Source organism: Anopheles arabiensis, chromosome 3, assembly GCF_016920715.1.
Source record: "Anopheles arabiensis isolate DONGOLA chromosome 3, AaraD3, whole genome shotgun sequence".
In the NCBI taxonomy this organism is placed as follows: Eukaryota; Metazoa; Arthropoda; class Insecta; order Diptera; family Culicidae; genus Anopheles; species Anopheles arabiensis.
This window is the reverse complement of record NC_053518.1, coordinates 71312740-71327974: the sequence shown is the minus strand read 5'-3', so window position 1 is coordinate 71327974 and position 15235 is coordinate 71312740. Positions and strand designations below refer to the sequence as shown.

General features: G+C 42.5%; 1 protein-coding gene across 2 annotated transcripts in view; it reads left to right on the top strand.

Moving 5' to 3' along the window:
• Window positions 1–12621, top strand: part of LOC120903199 (secreted protein C) — a 45816-nt gene extending 33195 nt beyond the window's left edge. For both annotated transcript variants that reach the window (XM_040312477.1, XM_040312476.1), the window contains exons 3-7: window positions 8681–8883; window positions 8979–9390; window positions 9473–9576; window positions 10559–11045; window positions 11130–12621. In XM_040312477.1, the coding sequence (XP_040168411.1) occupies window positions 8681–8883; window positions 8979–9390; window positions 9473–9576; window positions 10559–11045; window positions 11130–11258 (1335 nt within the window). In that variant the 3' untranslated portion in view covers window positions 11259–12621. The remainder of the gene's footprint in view (window positions 1–8680; window positions 8884–8978; window positions 9391–9472; window positions 9577–10558; window positions 11046–11129) is intronic.
• Window positions 12622–15235: the final 2614 nt, after the last annotated feature.

The following is a 15235-nucleotide window of genomic DNA, read 5'->3' as shown; positions in this document are numbered from 1 at the left end:
TAAACGGGTGTGTGGTGTGTGTACATACATCGCCACGTGTGTCCTTGGGATGAGGACACAGGAGCACACGATGGCAGCACGGTGGAAGCCCTTGCCGTGAGGGCAGATGAGAGCACACCCTTTTGTGGAGCGCGATTACGAAATGGCGGCCCCCGTGTTTGCCAACCGTTTGTAAATCGATTAGGCTACACCGTCTTATCGGCGGGCTGGCGTCGATCGGTGCCGAGTGGGATCTACTGAAGCCTTAAGTTTGAGACCGACTTTGATTAAAACGATTAGATGACTTTAAATTAATCGATCGATTTTGAATCGAACTTTGGGCTGGCTTGCACAAGTAAAGTATTATTATTGAAACAATTTTAAATTTGTACGACTTAGAGTTAAAATTCAAATTATAATTAAGTTATTTGTCTTATTACTGGGCTGTTTATATTAGATTTTTAAAATAAAATTATAAATTAATCCAATTACGGATTTTTGAAATAATAAATATCGTGGAGCAATTTTAAATGAGAGAAGTAAGAATAATATTACAAAAAATGCGTTAGATGTCTTTTTGATCGTTATAAAATACTGTAGGAAGCATTTTACACTCAAAAAATCATTCAAATGGTGTTCATTTCTTTACCAAAAACCTCAGAACAGACGTAGTAAAGCTCCTAATTTCTATCTATTCCTTAAAGTGTCGTTCAAGCATAGCCAAAAATCGAACTAAACTCAACCACGTTCCCTTGCGCTGTACAAAAGCGCGAGAAGCCACACCAAAACCCAGCACCAATGCAGTTATCCCGTCTAATTTAACACGTATATTCCACGAAATTTCATCACCGTCATCATCATCATCATCATCGTCGCCCTTTTACACGCTCATAGTACTGCGGCGTTATTAAGCGTTATCTCACCCCAGCGCCCTCAGCAGAGAGTCGGCAAGCTTACCCCGGTGAAGCCGTGAAGCCAATTTGCAGTCCAGCTTGCGCTTTCCCGTTCCGCCCAATCTGGCAGTCAGTGAATCACTTCCGGTTGGGTGGCGTTTTTACCCCCGCCCCATCGCACTGCCGCATTGGTGGGGGGGGGTAAGGCTCATGTAACGGGAGGCGAACGCAACACAATGAAACGGTATCATATTTTAAACGTGCAGGACGCCTCTACTGTCTCCCCATCCGCCTTGCTTCTTGTTGCTTGGGGAATACGATGACGCGGGAAAATCGGGATAGGATTTTGCTCTCCTACTGCAGTGGGCCAACCTCCAGGCAGTTGGCATGTATGTGTGTGCTGTGTGCATTGGGGTAGGTTTTTCGTCGAAATGGCTGCACAGTTTAGCTGTCAGCCGATGGGCCGATGTAGTTGATCGACTGGCTGGAACTAATATCAATTAGCATAATTTAAAGCATTAGTTCCAGGCAGGCTGACTACGTGCTTGGGAGGGGAGGAAGCCGTTAGTGGAGGGAACAAGCATGACACAGGCCCCCGTGTCTAGACGATGATGCATGTTTTATTGTGCTTGCATACAGTAAAACACTGGGAAGCAAAGGGACTTTGCGTTTGAATTCCTTCTGGGGGAGGCAAAGCAGCTAATGGTAAGCAGTTTTGCACAATTTATGAGCTATGGCTAGCTTGAGGAAATGGAAAGCTGAAACCAAAAGCAATTAAGTGAAAAGGTACGAAAATACGAAAGAAATGTGCTAGGAGAATATAGTGTTTTTTAAATTTTAATTAAAAAAAGTGTTTTAAAGTGTTTTAAGTGTTTTAAAGTGTTTTTTAACTTATTTCTTTGGTGTCTAATAATTATCTTATTCTAGCAACGCGACCTTAAAAACAACATTTTTTTAAATACAAATTATCATAGATTTCTTTTTTAATTTATAAATGTTGTTTGTCTTCTATACGTTTCTATAAGATTTATTATTTTTATTACTTTTTAGTTAGTTTTTTTTGTTCTTTTGCATTTTGTTCCATTTCTCGTTTAATTCTCATTTCTTTATCTTTTTATCTTGTGTGACATCCAATATTCAAACATATTTTTTTCAGTTTGCGGTTTTCCTAAACCTTTTACGGATTTTTGTTATTTTCCTTGTCTTGTTTTATTTTACTCTTTTATACAATTTATTATATATTTTATTAATTTATTTTACTTTTGATCTTATAAATTCATCTTTTCCTCTATTTTCGAATATTTTCTGTATTTTGTACAAATAAATTCAAGATTAGTGTTAAAGATAACACATCCTTTTAATTCCTTATTAGCAATCCCTTACTTTAAAAATTATATATTATTAAAATAATTTCGTATTATTTTCCAAGCAAACTCATTTTGCTCAGGCAACCACTTTTTCCTCGTATCACACGCACAAAATAACTGTCTTCCCGTGAAAAGGAAATCCACTCACTACCATGATTGGTTGACAGTCAATCAAGCGGTTTGAGTGTTTCAGAAAGTTTTTCGGAACCGTCCAGAAGAAACACGCCCGAAATAGTTGGAAGTCAATCCTCCAACTTAGCAGCGGAGGAGGGCAATAGGAAGGAGCAAAATCAACTTGAGCGCGCTCATGTCTCCATTGTCATTTGCCCGTCGGGTGTGCACGTGCTGCGCGCGTAGACGCACCGAAAGACGCAACCGATCGATTCAGTACGCTGCACGCAACCAAGGCACGAGACGATGTCGCCGCTGACGTCGGCGTTGGGAGTTATCGGCATGCAAATGGGCTAATTAAGTCGCCTTGTCGGCCCCGTTCAGAATCCGGGACCGACCGACAGAAGTGCAAGGAACTTCCCGTGACGGTGCCGGAAAAGGTGGTGATGAGGTGACGAGTGAAGGTGTGATGCAATGGTTTTTGGCCTGTCAGACCGTTCCAGAGGGCTCCGAGAAAGAATGGTGAATAAGAAATTGAACGGACCGTTTAGTATCAATTAACCGAACCCGGCAACCGGTTTCAGTCGGATCCGCATACGGTTCGGGATGATTTATCGGTGCTGGAAGGATTGTCGATAATGTCATTATTGTTTGTAATGATTTAATTACCAAATAAACGTATTTTTCAAGAGCGAAATTAGCTCAAGATTAAAACGATAGAAATGATCATTTTATTGGGGGATTGTTCTCGATTTCCGCTATACTACAGACGCGCCTCTTTTTGTTTCAGCACCAAGAAACAGGTATTTTAGCATACGGCCTTGAAAAATGTAGCAAAAATGTGTTTATTTGTTTTTTGCCAAAAAGCAGGCAAAAAAAAACAATCTAGAAGGAGTGTCACACCGTAGACGAGCCTCTCGTTCTGAATGCTTCTAAGCATTCCCATTCCCCCCTTGCTGCTCGCATTGTATTCGTATGCAAATGCGCGTTAAAACAAGTTAAAAGCTTAACTGTTGTTTTGTTTTTTTGCCGTGAAGATGAAATATTTATGCACATTTACATTCGTTTGCAGAACGGGTTTTTACCACCCGTCCGGAGCGTCCGGGGGGATTTATTTCTATGCAAGAAACGATCATAACCGATAGCCACGGCAGTCGCGCCTGCGCAGCAACGGTTAAGCATTAAGCAGTTGAGATGAAACAATAGAACCATAACGCACCGACAGACTTCCTGTCCGGCGAGCGGAATAGTTGGAGCGTGAAATCGAACCTTGTTGTAGAGATTTGTTTAGCCGTTTGTTTCATTTCCCTGCACAGTATGAACAAACGCGTTATAACAGTATAGTAAATAGTAAACGTTTTACAATGCCTGTCAGCAGCTCATCAACAACTTATTGATTCGTTTTGAAGGATTTTTCGAACAAAATAGAACATTCTTCTGCATCTGTTATCATCCACTCCGACCCACGTTTCACGGCATTCGGCATTCGCGTCTGGGTCTGTGTTAGGTCCTCCAAAAGCTTATGCTAACATCGATCACCACATGATGAAAAGCTGCGTTCAATGTCTTGCGTCGCTTCGTGTGTGCGCACGCTCGCGCGCGTGCTCTTGCGCATACTCTCCCCGTTGCGCACAATGACGCAGTGCATTTTGCGCGCGAGGAAGTGTCTTTTTTCAAAAGCACGAGTTGGGGGTTTTGTTTACGCTACTTCTCTCCCTCCCTGCCACTCTCCTGTTACGAATGAACGACATACGATACATTTCAATTACAGCGCGGTCTGTGTTGTGGCACCGAACTTGACCTTAGCCAAGGATTGGATTAGATCGGTGGTGCGAACGCTGCCACCAAGCCGCCACTGCTCAAACAGATCGATCGAAGGTTATCAGTTTGTCAAAAAAAGAAATAGGGGATTGACACAAAGACGTTATTGACGGAAGTTTTGACAGGTTGAAGGGTTGGGGGGATAGCTTCCCTCGACAGGTGCCAAGTGTTTGAGAGAAGAAAAAAACAGTTTCAGTTTCTTTTGATCGATACATAACTGAAAAACTAAAACTGGAATGATCTAGATCAGGGGTGGGCAAAACTGTTTCGTTTGTATGAAGTGAATCCAGTAGCAGAGAAAGGAAAATGAGTTCGTCTTGTTCGATTAGGGAATAGGAAAAAATGTCGTCAGATATTACAGTTTGATTCTAATTCTTTAATTTGATTTTAACTTCCAATTGGAACTGTTTGCTCTCTAACTCGTTAAAAAGCTCATAGAATAGTGATTTATTTGTACTTCTCTTTTGAATTTTTGCATTTTTTTCTTGTTCAAAACCAATAGGATTTTTGATTACAGGGTTTCCCGCGATTTATTGATTGGTTTTTGGCCCTTTCCCAGAATTTTTTGGTCCAATTGTATTGATATCCAATCGGAAAATACCAATAAATTATGGAAACGAACCAAAAATCTATGGGATACGATCAAAAAATTGAGGGAACTCACCAAAAAATCATGGGAACTGACCAATAAATCGTGGAAACCCTGCAAGTGAAGCTAAACCATTGATTATTTTATGTAAAGAAATGATTTCTTATACAAATACTAAATATTCTATAAGAACATGAATGCTTTTTCCCCTTCAGCTTGTAGAATGCCTTCAATTTGTATTTATTTTAGTGTAAAACTGCTCTAGAAGAAGCTTTTTTGCATTGAATTTTACCATCTTTCAAACCAATTCTTTTACACTGTAAGTCACTTAGTAGTTTGACCAAGTTTTGACAAATGATCAAGCCATTTGTCACAAGCACAGCGTCACAACATTTGAAGCCCAAATTTCAAATTAGAAATTCCCCCAAAAAAGGGCTCTACCTACATTAGGCACACAACGACAGGGCACCCTTCTTCACCAGCAAGAGAGAAAAGAATCCATTCCGAAACGGTTTCGTCGAAGGTCGAACCGGTTCACGGACGCGTGCACGACATCCAGCCACGTGGAAAAGGGCTCCCCCAATTCCGTATGTCTTAACCGGTTTCGGTGAAAATGAGCCCCGGGGCTTGGTGTGATTCACTTTCAACATCGCGAACATGGCGCGGTGAAGAATTAATAATTCACGGTCAATTGAGAAGCGTGAAGAAGGACCCTCGTCGACGAAGCCCTTAATGTTGCCCATAGTGACGCACCAAACAGCTTAATTAAACGCCACCGCGACGTACTAGATCAATTTGTGTGCATGGCGTTGTATGTGTTAACATGACGCCGAACTAGCTAGTGTAGTGTGTAAACAGACTGTCGCATCTTCCGGTAGTATACCGCTGCTTATGGGACGCGCTTAATTTACTGCTGCGTGATGGCTTTTAATTAGTTCCTGATAGAATGGGTAGCAGATGTCGCCACCCGATGCCAAAACCGTTTTAGCCATTTAAAGCGATCATTAAATTGATCTCACGAGACACACACACTTTTTTGCTGCTACGTACCTCCTTCTTGGAACCAATTAGTTGCACCCCGTGACAGTCCATGTCGTGCACTGACTAGAAGAATGTTAGTGGCAAACGCCTTTTTACACATCTTAGCTTCCGCACAGACACGTTCCACTTGACATTTTGCCTCCCTCCCTCCCTGCCAGTCTAATCTTTGCGGCCATTTATCCACTTAAAAGCCCCGCTACATGAACCGGTACAGTTCGCTTTGCATACAAACGGATCCTCGTGTGTGCACACCCGGTTGATTTGACCCCGGGTGAATGCCATTTTGCACTGCCTTGAACCTGGCCCGGGTCCGTTTCGCAAACTGGGGCTGGTGCGACGTGTGTTGCGGAGTTGTCTCCGCACCCGAAAACAACGAAACAAAAAGTGAGCAACACCAGCAAGGTGGTTTAAAATTGAACTTCACGCAAGCAAAACAGGGCGCGGACCCGCAACTGTACTAATAATTGTTTCCGTCTAGCTTTGATGTATGTCTCTCCGTGTGTGTGTGTGTGTGTGTGTGTGTGTGTGTGTGTGTGTGTTTGGAGGGCCTTTAACCTCCCGCAGTCGTAACTTAGTCCTGTGGTTTTTCGCTTTGCAATTACCCTTTTTTGCTAAAGTTTTCTAACCCACCCCCCGCGACACACACACACTCACGCCGACCGGTCAGCGTAGTAGTGTGCCATTGTGTTGGGCTTGGGTTGTGCAGAGGAACGATAGTTTACGACAGACGACTTCCTTCTGCAACCTCAAGCTGCACACAGGTTGAAGTGCACAGCACCACCAAATCGGAAGTAGTTTCCCACCTACTTACTCGTAGCGTACTCGGGTGAGCTCATAATAGGAAGCTCCGGTGGTCGCAACCCTTCCCTCCCGTCCCACCATCCCTTCTCCGGTCATAATTAGTCGTTCGGTTGGAAGAATCAATTGCCTTCTGGGTGGGTGATGGGCATGCAGTGGGCCTTCGTTTTGGGGTCGTTAGACTTGCTTGGCTGAGACACCCGTCGCCGGTGCAGTGTGAAGGAGAGTGTGAATGGTTTCTTGAAAGCTTATCGTGCGGAAGTGGTTCGTTTGCGAGTGATAGACCGGATAGGTTTCGGTGTTAGATGCACACACCTTATTTCCCGCAGGAACATTCTTGAGGGGGTACATAGGCTATAGACTTGGGCAGAGGAGTACGCTTTTGTTCGCTTTGCAGGTCGAGCATTTAATGTCTTAATAAATCAAATACTTAATTGGACATGTCAGAGTTTAAGCAAGAAGGTGGAATCTATCAGGAAATCGAATGTTTTAATGTTCTAACGAAAGCGTAACGTTTTCGCTCCTTTTATATGCAGTTAGCAGTACCTTTGGACGTTCGTTATCCGTAAATGGTTGACTCGAATGTTAGTGGCTCCCTTATACTAGACTTACACGGTATTAACTGAGTAGAAATTGTCAAGAGGAATTTCCCATACAATTGAAATCCTTTTTGCAATACGTTAGCGACTAAAATTGCCACAAATTAGCTATGAAATTTTGAATGTCTTTAAGATATTAAGAATCATTTCTTGAACCTAAATGTATTGGATCAGGTTCTGAATCAGCTTTAGTATTCTTTTCTAGGATTGAGATGATTTCCAGTACAGATTTGAATTCGAGAAAAGCCAAAGGAGCTATATGGTTCCGAGTTAGATCCCAGAACTGAGTTACGTTCAGGATCAGTTTGGGTTGCAATGCAGGGCTCCAGGTCCAGATTGATTTCTGAAGCAATTTGAGGACATAAATTGATTCGTAATCAATATCAGCTGTGATAAGGATCACTTCCAGGATTGTTATAAATCTATGGAGATCAATTCCTATAAGAACTTTGCATTAGTTCCATGATCGGTGAACCTGAGATATATGTATGGACTAGTGATGGGAATAATGAAGATTTCGTCGGAATCGATTCCGGCTAGCTCCAGAGTTTTCTGGAATCGATTCCGGATAGTAGGTCCAGAATCAGTTTCCGGAATCGATTCTGGAACCAATTTCGGAATTGGCTCCGAAACCAACTCCGGAATCGGCTCCGAAACCAACTCCGGAATCGGCTCCGAAATTGGTTCCGGAATCGGATCCGGAATCGGAATAGACTCCGGAATCATAATCAACTCCGGAATCGGGATCGGTTCCTGAATTGGCTCCGGAATCAAAATCGGTTCCGGCATCGGAATTGACTCCGGAATCAGAATTGGCTTCGTAACGAAGTCGGTTTCGGCATCTTCATAGGAATAGGCGTTTGGGTCCAATGATGCTATATATTGATAGCGGCAAAGAATCAAAATTTACTTGTAAATGATCTATTCACAAGTTCGAATCGATTCCGGAACCAACTCCGGAATCGGCTCCGGTATCGAATCCGGAATTAGAATCGATTCCAGCATCGGAATCGGGTCCGGAATAGATTCCGAACACGGAATCCGAATCGGGTAGGTCCGATTCCGAGCTCCCACCACTAGTATGGACAGATATGGGTAAATGATGAGTTTCAGCACTGTTATGACTTTGCAATCAGTGCTGGGATTTGATATGGATCCGGAATCAGTTTCAGTAGTGTAGTATGGGTTTGAAGTACTTACTTTCAGTACTAGAGTACCAGTAGTAGCAGTTGGGACTTTGTTGGATCTTTGGACCTTTGGAACTTGTTGGGACTTCAGAATTTGCATCAGAGTCTAGACTGGGTGAGGAGTCTTTAATAATATCATTCTGCTTCATCATTCACAATATATCATGCATATTGCATATATACGTTTTAAGAATTCTTGTTATGAATCAGAACGCTTCCTGAATTTGAATTTCTTGAAGTCACACTCCTCTAACATTGTTCCACCTTTCTTTGCTCTATTCTCTCTCTCGCGTAGGAAAAACTGCTCAGCAAGCTCGAAGAGAGCGAACTCGAGCCGCCAACATCGCAGGAGGACGAGTGCGTCATCTGCATCAATGCGCGGGCAACGATGCAAACGTCCCCGTGTGGCCACCGTGTCGTGTGCCGCCGGTGCTTCGTCAAAACGATCCAAAGTGCCGTCGCGCAACGGTTGCTCCCTTTGCGCTGTGTTATCTGCAGGTAATTAATACACGAAATGTGTGTCCACGACACAGTGGCCTACACAACACAGTCCATTACACTCTCACTACATTGCCTTCCCCATGCCTACCCAGAGCGAGAATAAATCGTCTTACCTCGGGCTCGACTTCCTGGCGCTTGCAAGGCTCGGCCAGCACGTACTCGATGGGCAGCAAGAGCTGGAGCGTCCCCGGGTCCGCCAGCTCGTACAGCGTCGATGCGCGGGTCACCCAGTCCGCCAGCCTGTACTCGATGAGCTCCGGGTCGTCGTGCGTGTCCGGTATCTCGAACATGTCCAGCTGCTCCGGCACGTCCGGCACGTCCGGTATGTCTTCCACGTCGTCGACGAGCGGCACCACGGATGGGTCGCTGCACGGCCACAGCCATCGGCACGGGTCGGGGGGCGGCGGTTGCACCAGCAGCTGCAGTACGAGCGGTTGCCTCGGTGCAGTGCCGCGCAATCCCGCCTACCAGCACTACCACAAAAAGGGACAATACTACATGAAGGTAACGGGATTGGGTGGGTTGAGTTAGAGGAACTGAACTGATTATAACCTTTTTTCTATTTTCTACACAAACACACAAACAGAGCCGTATTCCGGAGATGCCAAATCGGTTGCCACCGATCATTGAGTTCAAGAGCCCCACACGCCACCGGACGCCTTCCCCTGCCAATCCGGGCGCTCGGTTTAAGTAAGTATGCAAAGAACGGGGACGGGTGTAGTTTCTCACCGTAAAAGTTTTTCAGCAACAAATTATGCAACGTAGTATTATGCACGCGATCTGACTGGCACTGGGCCAATCGTTACAAAGTGGTTGGCTTTTTCTTTTGCTCTTTCTACCTTTTTTTGGGAGGTTCCAGTTGGGCCCCATCCCAAAAAGACAACACTTGGTACACAGTGTACTTCCTTGTTTTACTTCTGCCACGAAGGGTTACGGCGCGCACACGGTACTGCTATCCTTACAAGAGCTTGGGCACGAGCACTCCTCTTCCGAGCAACTTTAGACGTTGTCATTTGCTGTTTTTAGCCTTTTTTTCTTCTATTTTCCACAACATGAGATGACATTGTGTGTGTGTCTTTGCACATCTTCCCTATGTTCAGAATGCCTGTTTCTTGCTATTTCCGCCGCTGGCTTGTCGCCAGCAAAGTTGGCCATAATTCTGTGAGTATGTGTGTGTGTGCAGAACACGTTGCCAAAAGAGCCTCCCTTCAGGCGGTGGTGACGGTGGCAAATTTGGTTTTTCATCGCCCAAAGTGCAACGTGAAATGTGGCGAGCACGCGTGGTTTGCAGCACACAATTTCCCATTTTTCTAATCTTATTAGTGCTAAAACAGCGTTGATGGCTGCTGTTTTCCTACGGGGGAGAGAGTGGAAAAAGAGGATAATTTTTAGAAACGGAGTTTACTTTGGTAACGTAGTCAAAAATGTATGAATATTGTCGCACTGTGCGCAATTACAGACAAAGCGCCTAAATGTATGCAATTGCTTGATTTTTTCGATGCATCTGCGATTAGCTCATTTCTGTATGAGGAATGTGATCTAAACTTGATTCCTTAGAATGATTGTGATCTAAATTGAACTTAATTCATTGCATCACGAAGATTACATATTAAAATACACATTAAAAAAAGAAAAGTAATAAAAACAATATTGTTTTAAATCAAAATTACAGATACTACACCCAACCGGGCAAACCGGCGAACCCGGTCGAATCGATACCGCTGATGACGGTGGAAAAGATCGGCGGTGTCGGTGGCGGCCCGGCCAGCAAGTCCGGCCCTTCCAAGCTCGGGCTGAACGCGAAAATCGCACCAGTCGCTTCCAAATCGCCCATCAACAAAACGAACATGGCCACCGGGAAACCGGTCACCACGTCGCTCATAACGGCCGTCAACAGCTCCACGCCGAAGGCACGCGTACTGTCCGCTTCCTCGGCCACGGCCGGCCCTTCCGGGCTGGGCAGGGCGGGCAGTGGTAGTGGCAGCAGCAAGGGCGGCGATAGTGGCGTTGGGATGGGCTGCAGCAGTACCAGCTCGTTGGCCACCAGCGCCAGCGGCAGCAAGCAGGACGAAAAGTACGACAATAAGAAGAACGAAACGATCGAGAAGAAGAAGAAGGAGGAAAAGGCCAAACAGAAGGCGGAAAAGGAGGCCCGAAAGGTAGGTCGATAAAGGAAAAGCGATGTGTGTGTGTTTTAATTTTCCCTTTTTTTCTATTTCTGTCCTTTTGTTCTGTTGCCACAGGAGGAAAAACGCATTGCCAAAGAGGAGGAAAAGCTCGCCAAAATGCTTGCGAAGGAGGAAAAGAAGCGGGGCAAGCGGGAGGCAAAGGAGGCGCTGCTTGCCCACGAAGGTGGAAATGGGTTAAAGTAAGGAGGGGAAGAGTACGGCAAACAAAACACAATAAAAATGCATAGCTTCCAAAGCAATTGAGCAAAAGAGATTGAACAAAAAAAAAACGGCAAATTGCACATGATTAGACGTGAAACGTGGTTTCAGCGAAGCTTTTTTTTAAAGCAGTTTGTGGATAGAGAGAGAGAGTAAGAGAAGGCGCTGTGGCGGGTTTTGTTATCCAGCATGTTTAATCAACTGCCGGTTTTTGATTCGTTCGCTTTCGTTCGAAACTAATCCCCCAATACACCACAACAGTTTGGATCATATTGATTCATTTAATGCAATTCAATTGCCAGCCAGGGCTCTGTAGAAGCAGGGTTTTTTTGTTTTATTTTATTTTTATACTACTTTTTCGTACTCGTTTTCTTTGTAATTGTACTAATCAAGTGAAAAGTTTAATAAGGCTAGGTTTTTTTTTAAGAGCAAACATAATCTCTAAGTGGTTTAAAAACTAGCTGTAAAGCAAAATAATTGTTACGAGAAAGTAATTAAAAAAGCAAAAATAAGGCAAACATTGCGAACGCGATATCAAATCAGAAATCGCAAAACAAACAGTTTCAATACAGAGTTATAAACAGTAGGTAAAACACGCAAACATATCACATTCATCCCACGTAGAAAAAAGAAAGAAAAGAAGAAAACAAACATACAAGCTATCAAAGAAAGAAAGAAGAAACAAGAAGGATAAAAGGGAAGTGTTTCAAAGCGTTCATATTAGTTCTCTGGTGTGTATCACTATCACTTCACTTGTTAACAAAAAAAACAAAAAAAGAAAGAAGAACAAAAAAACAGTAGAAAACAACAGCAAGCTGCTTGCGAATGGCAATAAGTGTAAAATCTATGTTCCTAAGTCGATTCGATTCGTGCGCAAAAAACGGTGAACATAAAGAGGCAACGAAATAACATGCTGAAGCGCGTAAATAATTTCACTCTATTTTACTGATACTTTGGAATGTCCCCTTTCAACCCTGTTGCGTTTTGAATAGAATAGAACAATTCCCACCATTTCCAACCAAGACAGGCAGGTACGCAGAAGGTCTAAAAGCGATCCACCACTTCCATCATTTGAAGCATTTTAAGCATTCATTATCACTTCTCCTTGTGGTAGTTTTGTGCATAATCAATAGTTTTAGGAAAAATGAAACAAAATATAATCTATTACTTGTCCAGTTTTCGGGTTTTTTTTTGGTATCTTAACAAAAAGTAAAAACAACAACAACGGATCACACTTCGCGTACACACAACAAAGCTCACTGTGATAGGTCGGTAAGTGTTGTCGCGCGCATCGGGCAGATCGGATCGGAGAGCAATGCAAAAGCAAAAACAAAAACCAGTAAAGCAACAGCAGAAGAAAAACAAAGAAGAATAGAAAAAAGGGAAAATAAAAACGAAAACAGATCAATAAAACAACCAGTAAGTAAGCTAAGTGTTGAGAGTAAAGCAAACAAACAAACAAAAGTAAAAGCATTTTGAAGCAGTGAGCTCCGTGCGGTTCGCAATTGTAGCCAAAGCAAAAATAAAGCAAAAATACACAATAAATAAAACACACACACAACGTACACAAGTAGTAGTGACAGTAAAAAGAAACGAAAATGAAGGGGGAAAGGATAAAAGAGAAGCAAAAAGTTTGTTGTTATAGTATTTTAAAAAACCTAAAAAAACCTGTGTACACACACTTAAACGAGAAAAGTTTCGCAAATGTAATGCATTTTAGAATTTTGCTACTAAAAAACACGAAAAACAAGAAACAAACAATTGAACAACATACACACACACACAGACAGGCAACCGCTTCAAAGGTTGTAGAAGAGTAAAATAAAGCAAATAAAAAAGCGATGAAAGTGAATAAACATGTTCTAAAACCGTCTTCAGGTAAAACACACACACAGACACATACGTTGTAGTAGTCGCAACCCATCCTCTTTGTAGGTGATGATATATACACATACATATAGAAGAAGTAAAACAAAAGCGAAAACCAACCAAACGTCCCATTATAAAACAGCAATACTCCATTGTTTGTTCCGATCCCGATGTGTATATGCGTGTGATTAGCGTGTATTGTACATGTGTGTTTGTGTGTCTGTGTAATGCGTTTCTTATACTTTTCACGCAACCGTCACCGTTCAAAGGAAGGTCCACTATGTACTATGAAACTATCCCGTTGCCAAAAGGACAGTTAAGACAAGGAAACCTCAGCGAGGCGGTCACAGTGGGAACATTAAGAAGGAAGGTCAAGAGAGAGAGAATCCGTTAACTAGTAGTAGTAGTGGTAGTAGTAGTAGTAGTACGCTCTCTGTTTAGTATCACGTTAAACAGACAGAACAAGGGAGAGAGAGAGAGCGAGCGACAGAGAGGAAGCGTGAATGGAGAGACTATTTAAGAATAGTTTTAAGCTCACCCGGTTAGGTAGGCCGTGCTCTAGCAGTTGTGTCGCGTGTGTTTGATTTAATTTTTTTTTTACAGTCAGTCCAAAAAGTATTCGTCTAGCTGAATATTTTGCAGAAAAAGGCAAATTATGGCCGCAATAGGGACGGGGTGGTAAAAGTAATCATGGGGTTTGATAAAGGGACTATCAATACACACGTACTGCTAAAAATAAGCATTAAAATAGTGCAATATTAACTAAATTATTTTAAAAAAACTAAAAAAAGTCATTTGATTGGCGCGCAAAAAGTATTCGTCTATCAGACTTTTGGCATAAAATGCGTATGACAACAAAGGTTATGGAATCAAAAAAATTCCTGATCTTGTTTCTTATTGCATTTATGACTATTGGTGACTACTTGCACAATTCAAGAACTCATTTAAACCTTTAAAAAGGCGTTTTTTTGATCCACTCATCCTACAAGACTTGTTACAATTATCCTCTGATAGAAATATTGCATTTCCGGACTACGTGGCCAAGTTCCATTGAAAATTGGCAACTGATATCATATTGAGAGTCTACTAAATCATTTTCATCAGTTTGGTTTCAGCTGGTTTGGCATTTTGGACAAATGACAATGCCCTGTTTGTTCTCCAGCTCGACTGTTCTTGAAACATGTGATACATTTTAAGTACAATTTCTCAGAACTGGCACCCAAAGTACTTAAAAACTCCATTAATATGTTTTCCCATCTCGTCTCCTATAATTTTGAATCCTTTTACTAGCTCTCCTTACCGCACTGAGCCCTAGTATCATGACTCCATGATGCTACCGTTACCCGAGATTTTGATGTTGGATCTTAGTAGACTGTTTTCGCTATGGTAGACGTCGCCCGTATAACCTTGGCGATTTAAACATGTTTTAATATGTTAGTAGAGCCTAATTTGAAACAAATTCCTGAATTATTTGATGCAACTTAACAGATTTGGCCACTTTCTGTGTATGGTATTATTCAAACAAAACATGTTTGTAACAACTCACTCATTCAAGCTATTACATGACCAGCTACGATGAAATGCACCAAGACCCCCTCCACCAAAAATGCTATGCGCTTTGGTAAAATTTGATTTTTTGGACATTAAAACGCTTCTTTCGTTAGATTAACCGTCAAGGATGGCTGCTTACATGGCAGTTTGTCACACAATTAGTGTCAGAAAAATGGCCAAACGCTGATCCAATGAAGGAACGAGGCCACACATTTTGTAACCTTCAAAAATGGGTAGGATAGGTTATGCATAGGATTAAAATACGATTTTCGCCATCATGCTCCAATCGTTTAACTCCACCTCCTTTAGTGCCTCTCTGACCGCTTGAAGTGCAATTGAAACAACAAAAATGCATTAATTTCGAAGGAAGTCACCAGCAGATTGATAATACAGTCTGAACTCACTGGTTGAACTTCGATTCCCTGCCAACTGTTGAATGTGTGCTTTTTAGTTGGTACGTTTTTCCATTATGAATTTTTTCTCGGCAGGCCATGACATTTTTATGAAATTTTCAAAAACCGGGTTTCCCATACAAGTGCATG